Consider the following 16284-nt stretch of genomic DNA (forward strand, 5'->3'; position numbering starts at 1 on the left):
CTAACCAGAGAGAACCGGTAGAGCGCGTAGAGGAAGATGCCGGTCGTGGTGGTCCTTGCCTCTCGGAGTACGTGCTGCGGGGCTGACGCCTCGGGAAGTTTTGGGGGCAGGAGTAACTGTTTTCAGTCACTTAATGCTGTGTGAGTGCAAAAAGGCGTTAATTGCGCAGCGAGGAGGAAGGAGGCAGAGAGAAGCAGTAGCGGGTTTGGCCGATGTGCCCCCGCGTGCTTATTTTTGGGTTTATTGCGGATTTTTTTCTGAGGAAGCCTGAAGGCTCCCGAGGCTTTGGGGGCAGGACTCGCCCTTCAGAGGGGGCCCAAGCCAGTCAGGCCCCCTCTGCCCCTGTGCGGAGGGGAGGGCGGGTGCGGGGGCTGCCCCCGGCAGAGGGTGCCGGAGCGCAGGGACTGCCCGTGTCCTGCCCGCGCCTCCCCCCTCCCCCGTGCCGGGCTTGTCCCGGGTGACGTTGGGATGCGGGGGAAGGAGGAGGAGGAGGGGAAAGGAGCGCGGCTTCCTCCGCCCCCAGTCGGGGACAGTCCGTTAGCGGGAGCGCAGGGCCGGGGCGGCGGTGCCGAGGAGAAGTTTGCGGCAGCGCCGAGCCCCCGCGGCAGCGGCAGCGGCAGCCCGCTCCGCCCGCAGGCGCTGCTTCCCCGCGGGCTGTGAGCCGCGGCGGCCGGGCGGGCAGCATGGTGCCGGGGGCGGCGGCGGGGCAGCGGGGGGCGGCGGGCCGCCTCCTGGCCCTGCTGGCGGTCGCCTGGCTCCTCCGCCTCCGGGCGGCAGGTAAGGAGCGGGACGCCCCGGGGGGAGGGTGCTGCCGCCCCTCGGGACGGGGTCTGCGGGGAGCGGGGAGGGGAGGCGGGGAAGTGCGCGCGTCTCTGGGGGAGCTGTGCGTGTTCATTCGGGACCGGCGGAGCCGCCAGCATCCCCAGTTGGTGGCTGATGTTCGTCGCTTTTTCTTTCTTTCTTTTTCTTTCTTTCTTTCTTTTTTTTTTTTTTTTTTTTTTTGGTTCTTCTTGGCAAAATGGAAACCTGATGTTGCGGATTTTTTTTTTTGTTTGTTTGTTTGTTTGTTTTTTTACGAGGGGGCGGGGGTGGGTAGGAGAGGAGGGCAACGGTGGCTGCGCTGAGGAGGGCTCACTAAAACTTTTTCCCCGAGCGCATCCCGGCGCCCCTGCCCAGCTCGGGCGGCGGGCGCTTCGTGCCGCTCCTCGGCCGGTTCAGCGCACCGAGGCTGGTTGGTGGCGACTGGGGGGAGGGGGAAAGGAGGAGAAAACAAAGGAAAAGTTCGGGGTTTTGTTGTTGCCGGGGGTGGATAGCAATGAGCTCCTTCCCTCCGCCCGCCCTCCAGCCCTCCTCTCGGAGTGGTTATAATAACGTGTTATTATTTGGGCCTCTGAGTGTTGCCAGAATCTCAGCGGGAACCAGGAGGAAGGGCGGGGGGGGGGGGGTGATTAAAGTTGAGTGGGCGAGGGGGCAGCCGCCGCGCTTGCAGCTGATCGAGGCTCGGCGGGGTCTCTTTATGTGTGTTTTTGAGCTTTAAAGGGTCCCATTTCCTCTGTGTACCTGGCCGACCCTGGGGGACCGAGGAGGTCAGCCTTTGGGCGCAGGAAACACTAGGACTCGGTTCAGCGAGCTCCGCGATTGTTTTTAGGGCTGAATAAACTGCCCTTATTAACATCTGACCTTGCGCCGTGGCAGCGGCAGTGCGGCTGCTGAACAGTTGCCAGTTTGTCCGGCATCGCCGAGCCGAGCGCCGTGATTTATAGGGACCTTGGGGAGCGTGTGGGGTTGGGGAGCCGCGATGGTGTAAGAGTTACAGTTCCTCTGAAAGAAGCCGCATAAACTTTTTTTTTTTTCCCCCTCCTCACCCCTCCCTCTCCCCCCCCGCCCCGCACGCCTAAGATGTGTGGTGCTTTCAGAGCAGAAGAGGGGAGGTTTAGCGTTTTCGTTTTCCCTGCGATGTGAAATGCACGGGGGAGGTAGGAGCTGCGGGATTCAGCTCTTTGATCTTTCGCGAAACCGTTCTCTGGAAAATTGTCCTCTTCCCCACTGCAGCAGATAAACCTTGCTCGCAAACTCCTTCCCGGGGCGCTTTGCCCAGGGACTGAGGGGGGGCGATGGCTGGCGGCACCCTTTCCACGCCAGGTTTGTAACACCCCCCCGTGCTGTCCCAAGCAGCGCCTTGCCCCCCGCCCTTCCTGGCTTTAACTTAATTGCACCGAAATGCAGGAGGAGACCGATGATGTCTTTAAGGAAAAACAGTGATGCTGCAGATTAGAGGGGACTTGTTAATCAATTGCACGTTTGAAAGGGCTTTTCTTCCCTTTGTTGCCTTCGCTAATCCATTTACCTCTCCCCGGGAGGTGACAGATGCCTATATTTCCTGTTATTCAGCTCTGGGGTCCTGGGTCTTGCCATTTGTTGCATTACCGTGAAGGCAGAGGGTCAGCAGAAAGCCAGAGGTCCGGGGGTTTTCCGAGGGGAGAGCGGGAGGCGAGCGTGTTACAGCTCGAGGATTTGGGGTCAGTTCCCGTCGCGTTTATTTTTCCTAGTGCCTTTATTGCTCCCTTTGAAGGGGGGCCCGCTAACAAATTGCGCGGCCTGCCCCGTCGCCCGGGGTGGGGGGAGGCTGGGGGGGGGGGGCGAGGTGGAAGGCAGGCCCTGCTCCCGAGGCCGCGGCGGGGATGGCGGCCGTCCTCTGCGGGATGTAAAAGGAGATGCCGGGCTTTCTGTCCCCGTCCCCACTTTCTTCCCCGAGCAGCTCCATCTGCTTTTTTGGACGCAGCGGGAGGGAGGCGCGCAGGGAGCTTCTTTCCCTCCCTCGCAGCCCTTCCCCTGGCCCCCTGCAGCCCGTCAACACCGACGCTTGTGCATCTGCCGCTGCCAGCCTCCCGCTGCCCCCCCCCCCCCCCCCCCCGGGGCTCCCCGGCGGCTGGCGGCCCCCGGGCCCGGCGCGGAGCTGCCGCCGGGGGGGGCGGGGGGGGGGGCGGGGCGCGCCGGCAGCGGGGCGAAATGGGGCAAAAAAGCGCTCGGGCTGGAGCGTGGCCACGCATCTCCGTCGCCTTTGGTGGGCAATGGCAGGGTGCTCCCTGCCTGCCTGCGTCGTCAGGAGGCACCTCAGATGCGGTGAGAGCGTTTCGGCCTTCTCGGGGGCAGCATAACATCTCAACCTACCATTAAAAGAGCATTTGGGGATTTTTTTTCTTTTTTTTTTTTTTTTTTTTTATTGCTACCCCGTAAACGGGCTTGTGATAATCGTCTCGGCCACCTGTGGGAAGCGCGGATTCGCTGTACTTCGATAGGCACGAAGTCTGAGACTCCGTTTTCTTCACTGAATGTGCAGCGCAGTGGTTGAGAGCCCATAATCACAGCAATAAATACTTGTGTACTTCTATTGTTAAGCGGTATTCTTCTGTTTAATTAGATTTGCTTAATGGTAAACAGAGCCTTTGTTAACCTACGTCTCCTTTAAACGTTTATTTTTTAAAATGTTATTTCAGCCTTCTCAGTGTTCGCTTTACAATACGACGAAGTGAGCGGCAACAGAAACTAGGATGGTCGTTTCTTGAAACCGGTGATGCACGATGTACTGGGCTTATACACTTTTGTCCTCTTACCATTACAGAGGAAAGGACGTTTAATCAACCTGAAGTTAATACCCATGTGACTTGCGAAGTATTCAGAACATCGTATTTAAAAAAAAAAAAAATCTGTCAACGGAATGTCTGGGAGTGAAAACATAATGGTAACTCTGTGCTATGATTTTTGCAAGCCCTGAAGTTTGTAAACGCCTACCTAATTTTATAAAGAAAACCCCCTGATTTCTTAGAATGCAGCGTTAGTGGAGAAATGAATACAAGTACAGATTACTTCTGAATGCCTTTAAGTGCCTAACTACAAAAAGTTGTAAAATGCTTGAATCTTTAAAGTTGCATGAGATTTAGCTACAGCTCCCTTCTGACTTTTTTTGAGATTCGGCTCTGGAAATTCTACATAGGTCACGTGGTAGAAGTCGATACAGCTTTGAATACAAGAAGTATTCACATAGCTTTTAAGAAATGACATTGACTACATTTAACTATTTTTAGGTCAAACCTTAATCAAACCTTTTCTACCATTAATTAAGTAGTTTAGTGGTGAAGTTTATCCTTGGGTCAAGGGTTGCCACTGAATGTTTTTTTTCCCCTTGAGTATCTTGATTATGTTAAGTATTTGTAATGGAATTGCAGTTTTCTCCTTAATCTCTTTTCTGCTGTAAACAGCACAGAAATGCAAGATGTGGGAAGAAAAGGACCAGTTGACAGACGAGGCAAATTAATCCTGTTTAGTGAGCTTCCAGTTGTTTGCAGGAAAGCTGATCTTTTTTCTAAACTCACTGCACTTTGTGTAAGGTGTGAATAGCTTTCAGAACTGTCATTGGCATGGAAATATATTTGACCACTAATTAGAAAACTGACAGTCTTAGCCCACTAGCCAATGATAATTAAATGCAAAAGGAAAGAATGGTAATAAATACTGAGTTTTGTTTGATAACTATGAGAACCTTCTATATGGAAGACTTGTAGAGTCTTCTCCATGGCTTATCTTCAGAGTTTTAAATTCACATTTTCTATTCAATAAAAATGTCAGCTAGAAGCAGTCAGGATCTGAAGTTTTTAATCATACTTTTGATTGAGAGAATTTATTTTAAAGAGCCTCTTTGTATTATTTTGAACACTGCAGGCAAAGAAAAAAGATTAAACAAACTTCCTTTGTTTTTTATACATAAATCTTTCTCTAGATGTTCTGTGTCGCGTTGTGCAGTTGCTCAGAGAGAAGAAATGTTACTTACAGTATTCCATCTAATTTATAGCATCTGTCACTATGTTCTCTGTGCAAAGGATGGCTTGCTATTTAAGTTTGTTTATTCATTGTGAGGCTGTTGCTTTGTAAAGGAAGTTGTCATTAGGCTCAGCATGTCTGGAAGGTATGCAAGTCCTCAAGTCTTCTAATCCAGTGACTACAAAGTAGTTAAAGCTTCAAAGAAAAGGAGCGACAGGATTTTGCTGCACTGAAAGAAGACGCATTGTTTGTTAATCGTGCTTTTAATTGTTACTCGTACTGCAGACTGCTGCAGCATTGCTAGTAACCATTCGGGACAAACAACAATTTAACTTAAATGATTGTCTTTCCTCTTGGTTTTGTCTAAACGTGTAAGTAGTTTGAAGTGAAATGTCCCTTACCAGCTTTTTGCATTTACTTTTTCCAAGCCTTTGCCATGCACCAATACTCATTTGCAAACATCCTGCTAGGTAGTTTTTTTGATGTTCTTCACAGACTTGACTCACAACCAATCTTTTTCTCTTTACATCTCTTTGTCCTCCTCAGCTAGTTTGGGAAAGGATTTCCACTTTCTTTTCCAAGTGATGCCAGCCCAGTGATCTTTTGTGAACCTAAAAATGACTATGTGACTTTTCTGGTGGCAGTAAAAGATGCTTTTCAGAAAGTCAGGGTGATCCATTAGCTATTGAGTATGACTTTGTCTTTTAACCGGCAGTGGGCAAAAGCTTTCATTTAAGAACACAAGCAAACCTGCATTGTAATTTCAGTGAAAACAAGAAATCACAGTAGAAATGCATTTCACTAGTGGTATGCTGTTATTGTAATGGGGGTACACCTACTTTAGGCTGAGCTAGCTCACAGGGTGGTAGGTAGCACCGGTCTTGAGCTGTTTGCAAAGCCTGTTGAAGAAGTGTTGTGAGTATCCTATAGACAGTTCCATGCTTCTGAGGTGGTTTAAAATTAGCGTGCGTGTATCTGCATGAGCTGTTGTGCACATGTATCGATAGTGTGCACTGCTTCATGAAACAAAGGGGCTATACTGCTGTCTGCTGATTGAATTAGTCTTCATTTATATTGATGCTTTCTGGTTTTGCTGTATGAACTGTCCCAAAGCATGCCCATCTGTGATGGTGAAGAAGTGATTGAAGAGGAAGGATATCATGATATTACTGATTCAGTAGAAGGTATTTGAAGAACGAGCGTGCTCTTATGTACCCGTTTCTTCTGGGTCCAGAGCAGAGATGACTGACATCCCATAAAGATTGTGCGGTTGTGAGGATGCAGTTTCATGGGCACACGAAGCTCTTTGTTTACTTAGTAAAATCAGCAAGCTGACTGCTGGAAAGTAGTCATAGGGAAAAAGGATTCTGCAGGAGTGAAAGACTATGTGGGCAGAGGTTAACAGACAATTAGCATGAAGAAAAGAGAGAAGACCTTCTTTTTTTCCACTATATTGATTTTTCTGGAGCAACAGGAGGCTACTGCTTGCAGGAACAGCAAAGTGAGATCAGTGGGGAACTGTTCCAGACCCCAGTTTGGCCAGTGTCTAGTTTTAAAGTGTGAATAGTCCGATCAGGAAATTAGACTGGGTCTGCATAGGTATTTCATCACGGAGCTCTCCATCGATTTCACATGGGACACATGTGTCTAAGTACCTTTCAGATTTGATACTTCCACTTCAGGTGATGTGAACTTGTAAAGAGAAACAACACACGTGTTCAATATTCTTTCTTGAAAGAAAAATCCCCATGTGTATATTGTCATATCTATGAAACATCTACTAAACTTAGATTTCTGTCTTCTAATTGCTCTGTTTGGACACTTCCTTTTACATGAGCAGCATAAACATTTAATTCTGTAACTCTGGGTTATTGCCTCTTGTCCTCATCAACGTTGCTCTAGGCTGTTCATTTAACAGTTCATCTGGTAAGTATTATTTCAAGATGAAGTGGCTTCCATAAATGATTCTCCTTGCTTTTGGTAGTTTAATGCCTTAACATATTTTTTTTCCCATGGTATTGTGTATGTAAGTAGAATGACTTGACTGGTTCTATAAAGAGAGGATAAATTCTGTTAGAGTTCTCCTAAAATTGTGAAGTCTTACTTTTCAAAACAACATACGCAGCTGTCTAGTTGAATCATAAATCAAACTATCAAAGGACTAATTCCTTATCAAAGTAATAATGCAGTCACATATTCAATTATTGAGTAGATAGAGGACAGATAACATAGAGGAAAAGACAGGAAGAATTTTATCCCTGTTTCTTGGGGAAAAAAAAGTACAAAAACTATTTTTGTAAATAATAAAATTTATTTCTACTCATCAGAAACACTCTCTTCTTCTGTACCATATGAACTGTAAAGAAAAATAAGTTCATCGTATGTAAGTCTAAAAGAGGAATCACAGAACTCTACCCAATGCAAACTAATGACACTGGCAGCCTCCTGCCCAAGCGGAGGAGCTTTCTTTCCTCCCTGTCTACAACAGAATAGATAGATCTCATACCTCTAACTTGGACGTAAAGGAGACACAAAAGATTTTTTTGAAGAACAAAGTCCAGGGGCAGAGATAACCAGCACAGAAGAATCTTAGGAGCAGGTTAAGTCAGAGCACAGCTCAGGCATTTGAGCTGTGTTTCCCAGCAAAATCTTAAAATTACCCCTTATGTACATTTCTATTTGTAAAGCATTAATCTTTCCCTTAACAAGCTGTAACTGTTTTACTTTTTTTCTTGCACAGGGCCAGGCATCATCCATAGCTAAAAGTAATGTTAAAAGAAGTTACCTCCTTCCCCCTCGCCAGCTCTTCATTTCCTTCCTGTGGGATTTTACCACCTTCCAACTTTCCTGTCAGAGCAGTGGGTAGACATTCAGCAACCTGTTTCAGGCAACATCAGCAAAATCCTGCAGTTCACTTGGTCTGAACTAATGCAGTTGATTTTGAGTTTGATGGATCAGAGGTCCTTCATGTGAGCAGCTCTGCCAGTAGGCCAGAGGAGGCTGTAACTTCTGCAGTGCTGTTACCAAGCTGGGATTTAGCAAGGAGGACACCTATTTGACTAGCTCACTGAGAACTGGTAGCGTTTGTCAAGAGAGTTTTGCTGAGCAGGTGGGAGGAGGATGGAAATAGTAGCAGTAGTAGCATCTTCCAACGCCAGAATTCATCAATCTCCATTTCGCTCACAGTGTTGGTCTCTGTCACACACTTTTCTAGTTCCTTCCTTCATGCTTCATAGGAGCTTCCCATAAATACCTGCAAAACTAACCATCATCCTTCCTTGTTGTGATGTCTCTAGAAAACCCTCATTTGAAGGTTAGGCTAATTGTGTGCTATCATGCTGGTCACTATTGCCTGTTTCTCCGTACACTCTGTCTTAAATTTGTCTCATATTGCAAGCTGTTTAATACAGTTTAATGTCTGGATTTCCAGTAAGGTACAGGTATATAAAGAAATAATAATCTGTTACTGGTACACTAAGTCCATGTGAGAGCGCTATGATAAAACTAGTTGTCTCTGGGATCACCAGTGCTGGCCGAAGAGGCTGCACACTGAGGTCTGAGTCACAGCAGTGCCGCCTTAGATCAGATGAAGGTGTTGTGGGACCTCACTGGTTTATTCTTTGGGATGTAGAACAAAGTTCTGATACTAGCAGAATAAGACATCTCTGAAAGGAAAAAGCCAAGAAGGACAGTTCTAGAAACATTCGTCAGATTTGTCTGGATTTGCATGAGAAAATACTCTTATGAGTGTGTCAAAAGTTTTGCTGAATAGAACAAGATCAGAACATGACAAAAAGGCCAGGGAGGAAAAATGGTATTACTGACAGCCCAGGACTATAACAGCTGAGTTACTTTAAAATAGGTTCTGTGAATCTCTTGTATGAACCAATAATAAACAAAACTGCTTGAAAGCTTAAGAGGCCCTGACAATGTATAAAATTTTCTGCATACTTGATCCTAGTAAATTTTTAGCAAGAAGTTATGCAACATAAAGAGAATGCTGAGATTTCATAGTGTTTAAAATGAGAGAGTGTGTATTCTGATATGTTAACAAATGATTTTACTGTGTTTTTTTCTAGTTTAGAAAAGTGACATGGCAGAATTGTGTTATAGAAAAAAAACAACCATGCTAGAACTAATAACATGGCAGTGATGGTTCTGTATATAGTAAACTTTATCTCTTCTTAATAAACCAAAAGCATAAAAAGGCAAATGAAGGCTATGCCAACAGATTTTAGGTAGATAACCCAACTGTAATATCACATACTCTTATTTCAGGCAGTAACAATTCTGTTCTGATTCTAAATGTGTGTTGCTTTTCACATTTTGCTGATATATTAGAGAAGCATTTTTCTTTATAAAAAGCTGCCTTGAGGTGTGCCTACCCTGAGGTGTAATTGTCAAGTAATGCAAAACTCCCCAAACTATGTATCAGAGAGCTGACTGGACGAAAACTAACCCTGTAAAATCCAACCCCGTGCTGGCTAGGGTGCCTGCATTGGCTTACCGCCTGTCCCCAGGAGCACCAGCGCTGCTGCGGGGAAGAGGCCAGACTGGGTGGCTGGAGGGGGAGCACATGGCAGCCCTAGTACCGAGTAGCTGAAATTGCTGTGGGACTGTACTCTCAGAGATAAAAGATGTGATACGCAGAAATACTAACATAATTGTGTCGGCTAGAAATTTTGGAGACACTTTCACAATATCGTTGTAACTGATGGCTGTCTAAGATTTGGATTCTGCAGAGCTGAGCCGAACCTGTGCAGTTTAAATAAGAAAAATCTCATCTGCCTCGAAAGTCTAGTCTGCAAACAAGTGTTTAATTAGTTGTCAGGTAGTTATTCTCACCACAAATACTCTTTGTTATTTCTCTTTGTGTTTGAGCAGTTGCATCTCCAGCAGTTGTTGCTTAAGCTGAATTTTAGGATTCCAGTGAGTTTTGTATTGCATTGTACTGGGTAAGAATGAATGATCTTTTGAAATTAAATGTGTTAATAAAACAAGGGAGATTTTTTGGTACAATAAACAATGAAATGAACAAAAGGAGAGTTTTGTGAAGGTTTTAAAGATCTATCAAAGCTTTCAGTGTGCTGTTCCTAAGTTGAAAATAACAAGGATCTTGTAGCATCTAGCTGTAATTACTCTTTTAAATCTTAAAACTTTCTGTTGAGAAATACAGATCATGCTTCTCTAAAACAGACATGAAACATTTTTTTCATAAAGTTGAAAAGAAAAAAAAGGGGAGGAGTCTAAGACAGAGAAACCAGAGAATTATGTTCATATAAGAAATTCCTTTACTGGGGAATGGGAAATAAAAATCGTTTGTGGTACCCTAGGAACTCAATAGCTGAAGGGTGAGCTTAAGCATTAAAAATTATTTTTAAAATTGTAGTTATAGTGGTGGTTAGTGATGACTCCTTTCATGATAGACCAGAATCCCTTACAAAGGGGAAAGTGGTATTATGTAGATAAAATTACAAGCTTGAACAGGATCTGAACCAAACCTACATGAGGAAAATATATCTGCTGTTGTTTTAATTTTAAAAATAACTGTGCTTCCTAGCTCTGCCTGGAAGCAATTTAATGCAACAAATTGATTTTTTTAAAGTATTTCTAACCAGACTAGAAGCAGTAGTTAATAAATATCTTGAGAGAGTGAGTCGGTTCTTGGTTTTGCAAACTCAGTGAATTTGGATATTAATATCTGAAATTGTAGATAGTAATTCAACCTGTTTTTCTGAAGCTGATCTCACATTTATCTTATTCTCTCTGTGTCAATGTAGAAATATGATTCGGAAATCTGTTCTGTAACAGAGAATCTGTTACAAAGTTCATGATACTGTGGTTTTCAAAGCAACAAGAAAAAAAAACCACCTTTCAAATTTTATGGCTAGAGAGTTTTTGGATAATGTTGCTCTAGACAAAAATACACATATCTCTGTCAGTGTGTTATTTAAGAACATACCAAGCGTAGAAAATGCTTTGAAGAGGATCATGCCAGTCAAAGACAAGGGCATGTAGAGTTAGGCAGATTTCAGAAGTTACCCTGGTTTGTAATCCAAAGGCCAAATTTAAAGCTACGAGCAGTTTTGATTCTGGAACTTGGGGAAGATGTGTTTACACAGGAAAGGACTGCAAAAAGCAAAGGTGTCAATTTACAGCACATTTGCAAAATTACAAAAAGTGGAAAATGTTACCTCACATTTACTGAACACTTACTGTGCCCACAGAGGTAGCTATTAGAAAGTACTAGTTCAGTGTGAAACCACAGAGTAAACTAGATGTAGTAACTTCTTCCTGCAGGCAAGTCTTCAGTGATCAGTGAAATACTTGAAATGTCATCTTTGTTTGTGCTGGCTGTTGGCACATAATTTATCGTTTCTAGAAATAAACAGAAAAAAATCAAACCTCAGTACTGTGGTGTTAGGCTCCATAGAAATTCTTCAAGTGTCTTTACATCTTATATTTTCTAGGAAGCTCAAGATCTTCTGTAACTGCAGTATGATTGGGGGGAAAAAGGATTGGAAAGGACCTTGAGAGGTCGGATTATCTGTTCTTCAAGGTAGGATCACCTGTAGCTGGCATAACCTATTCTCAAGTGGTGACAGGAACAGAGGTTCACTGATTTCCACAGGCAAGCATGCAGGCTTAGTGCTTACTTGCACTTAAATTACAACCAATCGTATTACTTCCTCTTACAGTTTATTTCTCTATCCCTTCTAGTTGTACTTTATTTTTTTTGTGACTTCTGAAACAGTTCCTCAAACTTTGAAACAAACACGTTTCAAAAATTATCTTGTTTCCTTGTAGACATCTCTCCTTGGACACCCCCTTCCCCCTCGTGTTTTCTCAGCCTTTCCTCTTACATCATGTTTTCTGAATCCCATGGTTGTGCTCATTCCTCCCCACTGGACTTCTTCCAAAACATCTTTCGTGAAGCGCACTAACCAAAACTGGCATATTCCAGCTCAGGCTGCACCAGCACCAGCTAAAGGAAGAGAATTATTTCCTGTATTTACCAGATGACGTTGTTTTTATTTCCTGGAGTGATGTCTGACTGTTTTGTGGTGGGATGGCATTGCTCAAGTTCTGATCTACTCCAGATCTTTCACGCAGAATTGTTGCCAAGTCCCCGTGTGGTACCAGTGCAATGGTTTAAGCACAAAACCTTCTGTGCCTGTCTTTACTCAGTTGTGCATGTTTATTCCCATCTGCTCCATACTAATTTTTTTTCTGACATTTTATTTCATTTGCCAAGATGAGAATATTGGCAACACCTAACACCTTGGTATTGCCTGTGGAGTTCAGAAAGGGAGGTATCCATAGCACTGAAACTTGTGAAACTCCATCATGTCAGTTAACCACTGAGAGGTAACTCTGATTATGGTTTTCCAATGAGTTGGTGGTTGCCTCTCTATATATCATTTTTTCATACTTCACCTATGATAATGTCATGTGGGAGAGTTCCCCCCAAAACAAATTATCACCGTCATTTCCCACTTGCGCCTCAGCTTCATGCTATCATTCAGTGCAGGGTAGGAGCTGTCATATTACAGTCCTTGGGAGTTTAAACTTCCCTCAGCAGAAACTCTTGTGAAATGTCTAAGTCTCTGCTTCTGTGGTTTCTTCTTAAATAACTTGCCTTTCTGTAACTTAACTTTCTGTAACTCTGGTAAGGTATGTTGTCATACCGTACCAGAGAATGAGATTCATCAATTTGAAGGGCAGAGTTGAGACCTGCCTGCTTTCAAAGATATTTTTTTTTTTTTCTTTCCCTGAGTTCAGACAAAGTTCATAGAAAACTTTTTGCAAATGGTAGTTTCTCTCTTAATATAATGTCTGCGTCAATTTAATGGATTAAAATTGTATCCTTTAATCTCATACTGGTTAATGTTTTCCTGCTGCTTTCGCTCTTTAATATCCCATATTGTGTGAGTACTTGCATGTTGCAAGACCAAGGCAATTAACTAAAACTACTGTACATTTGGGAGCATATGATATAATTTCCATTTTAAGCATTAATATTTATCTGAAATAAGTTATGGGCTTAGAATTATAGAAATAATGTAAGAGTAAGTATGTGCCCTTGTCATTGTTTCTACAGGGTTGTCCTCAGTTCCTGTAGCTCCCAGTATCCCATCCCCTTCCTTCATTTTACTTTTCTGTTCCTATATTTTATTTTATACAGCATATTTTGTTCTGACACTTGGGTTTTTTTTCTTTTTGTTTTTTTTTTTTTCTTTCTGACTAATTCTTTGCCCATTACCTAGCACGTTAGATCTTAGGAATTCACAAATATGCTGTGGTTGCCTACCAGTGGTAGGAAGTACTTCAAAGTGATCTACAGTGACTGTTCCTAGCTGTCTGGAAAAAAAATGCCTAAACAGCAGGTAGGAAAAATACTTCCAAACAAATGGTTTTCTGGGACTAACTGAGCCATTAGCATGCTCCTTCAAAACTGATGTTGCCTGAGAAACTGCTGCTATCAGCATCTGTACTTTTTCTGCATGGGATGGAAGAGTAAAGCTAGGAAAGGCTGAGATGGGCAGCACAGCTCCAGTGGGGTGGGAGCGGGCTGGGGTAGATGGGCTTGTCTGAGCCGAGGAGCTGGACTGTGATCCAGTTTATGAGAAAAATCTCTGTGGGGTATGGAAATGGCGTTAGGGTTGTGAGAATGTGTGATAGCAAGTATAGGGGAGGCTGACGTGCTCGTGAGTGCGGACTGGCAGAGAATTACAAACTTCTGCTGCTGCTCTGCCAACGTGGCTGGTGGTACTGGTACTGAACATAGCACCACACTGTGCTTGGGAAAGTCCTGCCTTATGCTGTGGATACTTTTTTCTTCTTCAGAACGTATAATGTAAGCAATGGCTGTGTCTTTCACCATGGGTTGTATAGCAAGTTTTACTTAAGAAAAAGAAGGGAGGTGAAGTTGTGTCTGCTGCGATGGTTGGATATTTCAAATACCTAGCCCAATTTGAAACACTCAAAGTGAATAGAGACATAAAGGAAGTCATTGCCAATTTTACCATCTACAGGCCCTGTCAATCTGAGAGCCATAATAATGTAGAAACAATAGTGAACTCTGCTTATTTAGGAAAATACACATGCTTTTTTTCTTCAGGTCAAAACTATAGCTATGAAATACTGAAGATTATGACCTCCTTTATCTTTGTGCATGTCTGATGTACCGAGCCCTTTTGTGGGGTTTATTAGTTTTTTTTTTCCTCTGTGCTGTTTTTTCTAGTGTGGGTTTTTTTTTCTTTTTCCTTTTTTTTCTTTTTTTTTTCTCCTTTGAACTCATGAAACCACTCTCTTTGGTAATTCTGAGTCAGTTAGGTCAGTCCTGGGCTTTTCTGTGCAGAGACTGCCAAATTTTTCTAAAATATGTGGTGGTTTAGGGATTTTGATGAATGTCCAAAAGGGACCAAGGTTTGAGACCTCCAAATGTCTTTATTTTAAAACCATAATTTAGAAAGTATCCTTCCTGTGTCCCAAGAGAAAAAAAGCCAGTACTTTCATTTATACTATTAGTCATCGTTCTCTCCACCATCAGTGTTCCCCTCCCTTCTGAAAAGGCTACAGTTTGTTTTGCTGCTTTAACAAAAACAACTTTAGTTGATTTAATGTTCTGTTTTGTGATGAAGTGTCTTACCTAGGTCATAGTTTAGCTGTTAACAAGATATTTATGAAGTGGTAAGAATTCTCTGCTCTGTGGTGAATTTAGTCTCTAGAGTGGGGCAAAATGCTATTTAACTAGCAAATAAAGTAGTTCAGCTTCAAATTATATGTCGAAGTTAAATGCAACAATTTTAATCTTTTAGTAACCCCCTAAATAAATAGAGCATCTGGAACTGCTCAAAACTTATGTAATTTGACCTCTACTATTGGAAAAGCATTTCAGATAGATTAATATTGTAAGTAGCTATCCAAGGGAGGAAAATTTTGGATTTAGAAACCAAGTTAAATTCATACATTTATTCTATGTGCAAAGTGTAAAATATAGCTGAAGACTAAGAACCTATTCCTGAGCTCATTTTTTCAGTATTCAAGACTGAATTTGACTGACTTATCAAATACTGTGTTAAATCCTTGTAAGTATTTGAAGGTGGCATTTGTGATATTTGCTTGGGAGCGTGTTGTCTGCTAATAACACCGTTGTTACATGACAGACGTTTCCGTCATTTTTTGCATGTTTTTTATTGGTGTTCAACATGATTACAGCCGTAGTAGTTAAGACGCACACAGCAGATTACTTCATGTTCTAGGTGTTCCCCAGACATGCAATGCAAATACAGTTATTTTTAAAGGAATTCTGTATGAACCGCTGCTTCACCATCAAAAGTTTTGAAAATAGCATTGTTTGGGATTTCAGTTGCACCTATGAACCAGTAGTGGTTTGTCTTTGTGTCTCTCACATGTACTAAAAAAACCACTTTCTCTCCCCAGTTGTGTATCAGCAGGCTTTATCAGGCATGACTTGTATTGAATTTTGCGATAAATAATAGACTAGCACTTAGATGATGTAAGTAAGCAGTGAACTACATCGCTAATTCATTGGCCATGTTTAGCTCTAGAGTGCCAGCTCAGCTTCGCAGAAATAATTTCTACTGGATTCTCAGAGGCTTCATTTTACTTGAACTTCAGTTACCTGAACATCCATTTCTGTGGAGTCCCTGCTTCTGTCTTGGTCTAGGCAGGCGGATCTTTGTGTAGTGTAGTATAGTTGCTTTGGTCTCCAGTCTTATTTTATATTTTCACTCATATGATCATAGCTCTGACTGAAAAGAAATCTTCAGGAAGATTTATTTTCCTGATTCTATTATGTGTTTTTGCCTTATTGGTCTGGCAAACAATATGAGTGAACCCTAACCATCTAAAGCCAAGCTTGCCTGTGTCTCCACGAGACTGGACAGTGAAGGACCTATGTGAACCATGAGTTGTTCAAAACTAAGACCCTACAAAACTATTTTTGTAAAAATCTATAGACTGTTCTGCCATTTCCCCCCCAGCAGCCATCTGATGAGATGAACTTTAAAAGACCTGGTTTCATAAACACATTTTGCATTTTATTTTGCTTATAAACCAGTTATCTTATATGGTTAACACTCTCCTAAATGTTTCTCTCATAATTAGTGCCACAAATAAAACAGTTTTGCCAGTGGCTTGCAAAGTTTATGCACACATACAGATTGTATGACAAATTAGAGGCCTCTTGTCTGTATAGGAGTCTAGCAATTGATAAAGCAGTGCTATGTAAGACTGGAATAGGTGAAGACAGACATTCATGTGTCTCTCATATAGTGGCATTCTGAATCACATGAAGAGCAGTGCTGTTCTGGAGGCAGTCTCTACCTCTTGTATAAGACAGACAGTGAAAGTCTATTAATTAAGTTAGCATTTATACCTTTTTGATGAAGGTAATAATGAGCTTTAACTTTGTAGGAAACCAGATTCTCACAGTGAACA

At 42.9% G+C, this 16284-nt stretch overlaps 1 protein-coding gene across 1 annotated transcript in view; it reads left to right on the top strand.

Annotated features, from left to right (window-relative positions):
• The first annotated feature begins 630 nt into the window (after positions 1-630).
• The window catches only part of ROR2 (ROR family WNT receptor 2), a 156861-nt gene continuing 141207 nt past the window's right edge, over positions 631-16284 (top strand). The window contains exon 1 of the mRNA XM_087742483.1: positions 631-777. Coding sequence (XP_087598609.1) covers positions 684-777 — 94 coding nt within the window. The 5' untranslated portion in view covers positions 631-683. The remainder of the gene's footprint in view (positions 778-16284) is intronic.

The sequence above is a fragment of the Nipponia nippon genome, unplaced genomic scaffold (assembly GCF_047370975.1).
Source record: "Nipponia nippon isolate SJK-2023a ecotype South Korea unplaced genomic scaffold, ASM4737097v1 scaffold_8, whole genome shotgun sequence".
Taxonomy (NCBI): Eukaryota; Metazoa; Chordata; class Aves; order Pelecaniformes; family Threskiornithidae; genus Nipponia; species Nipponia nippon.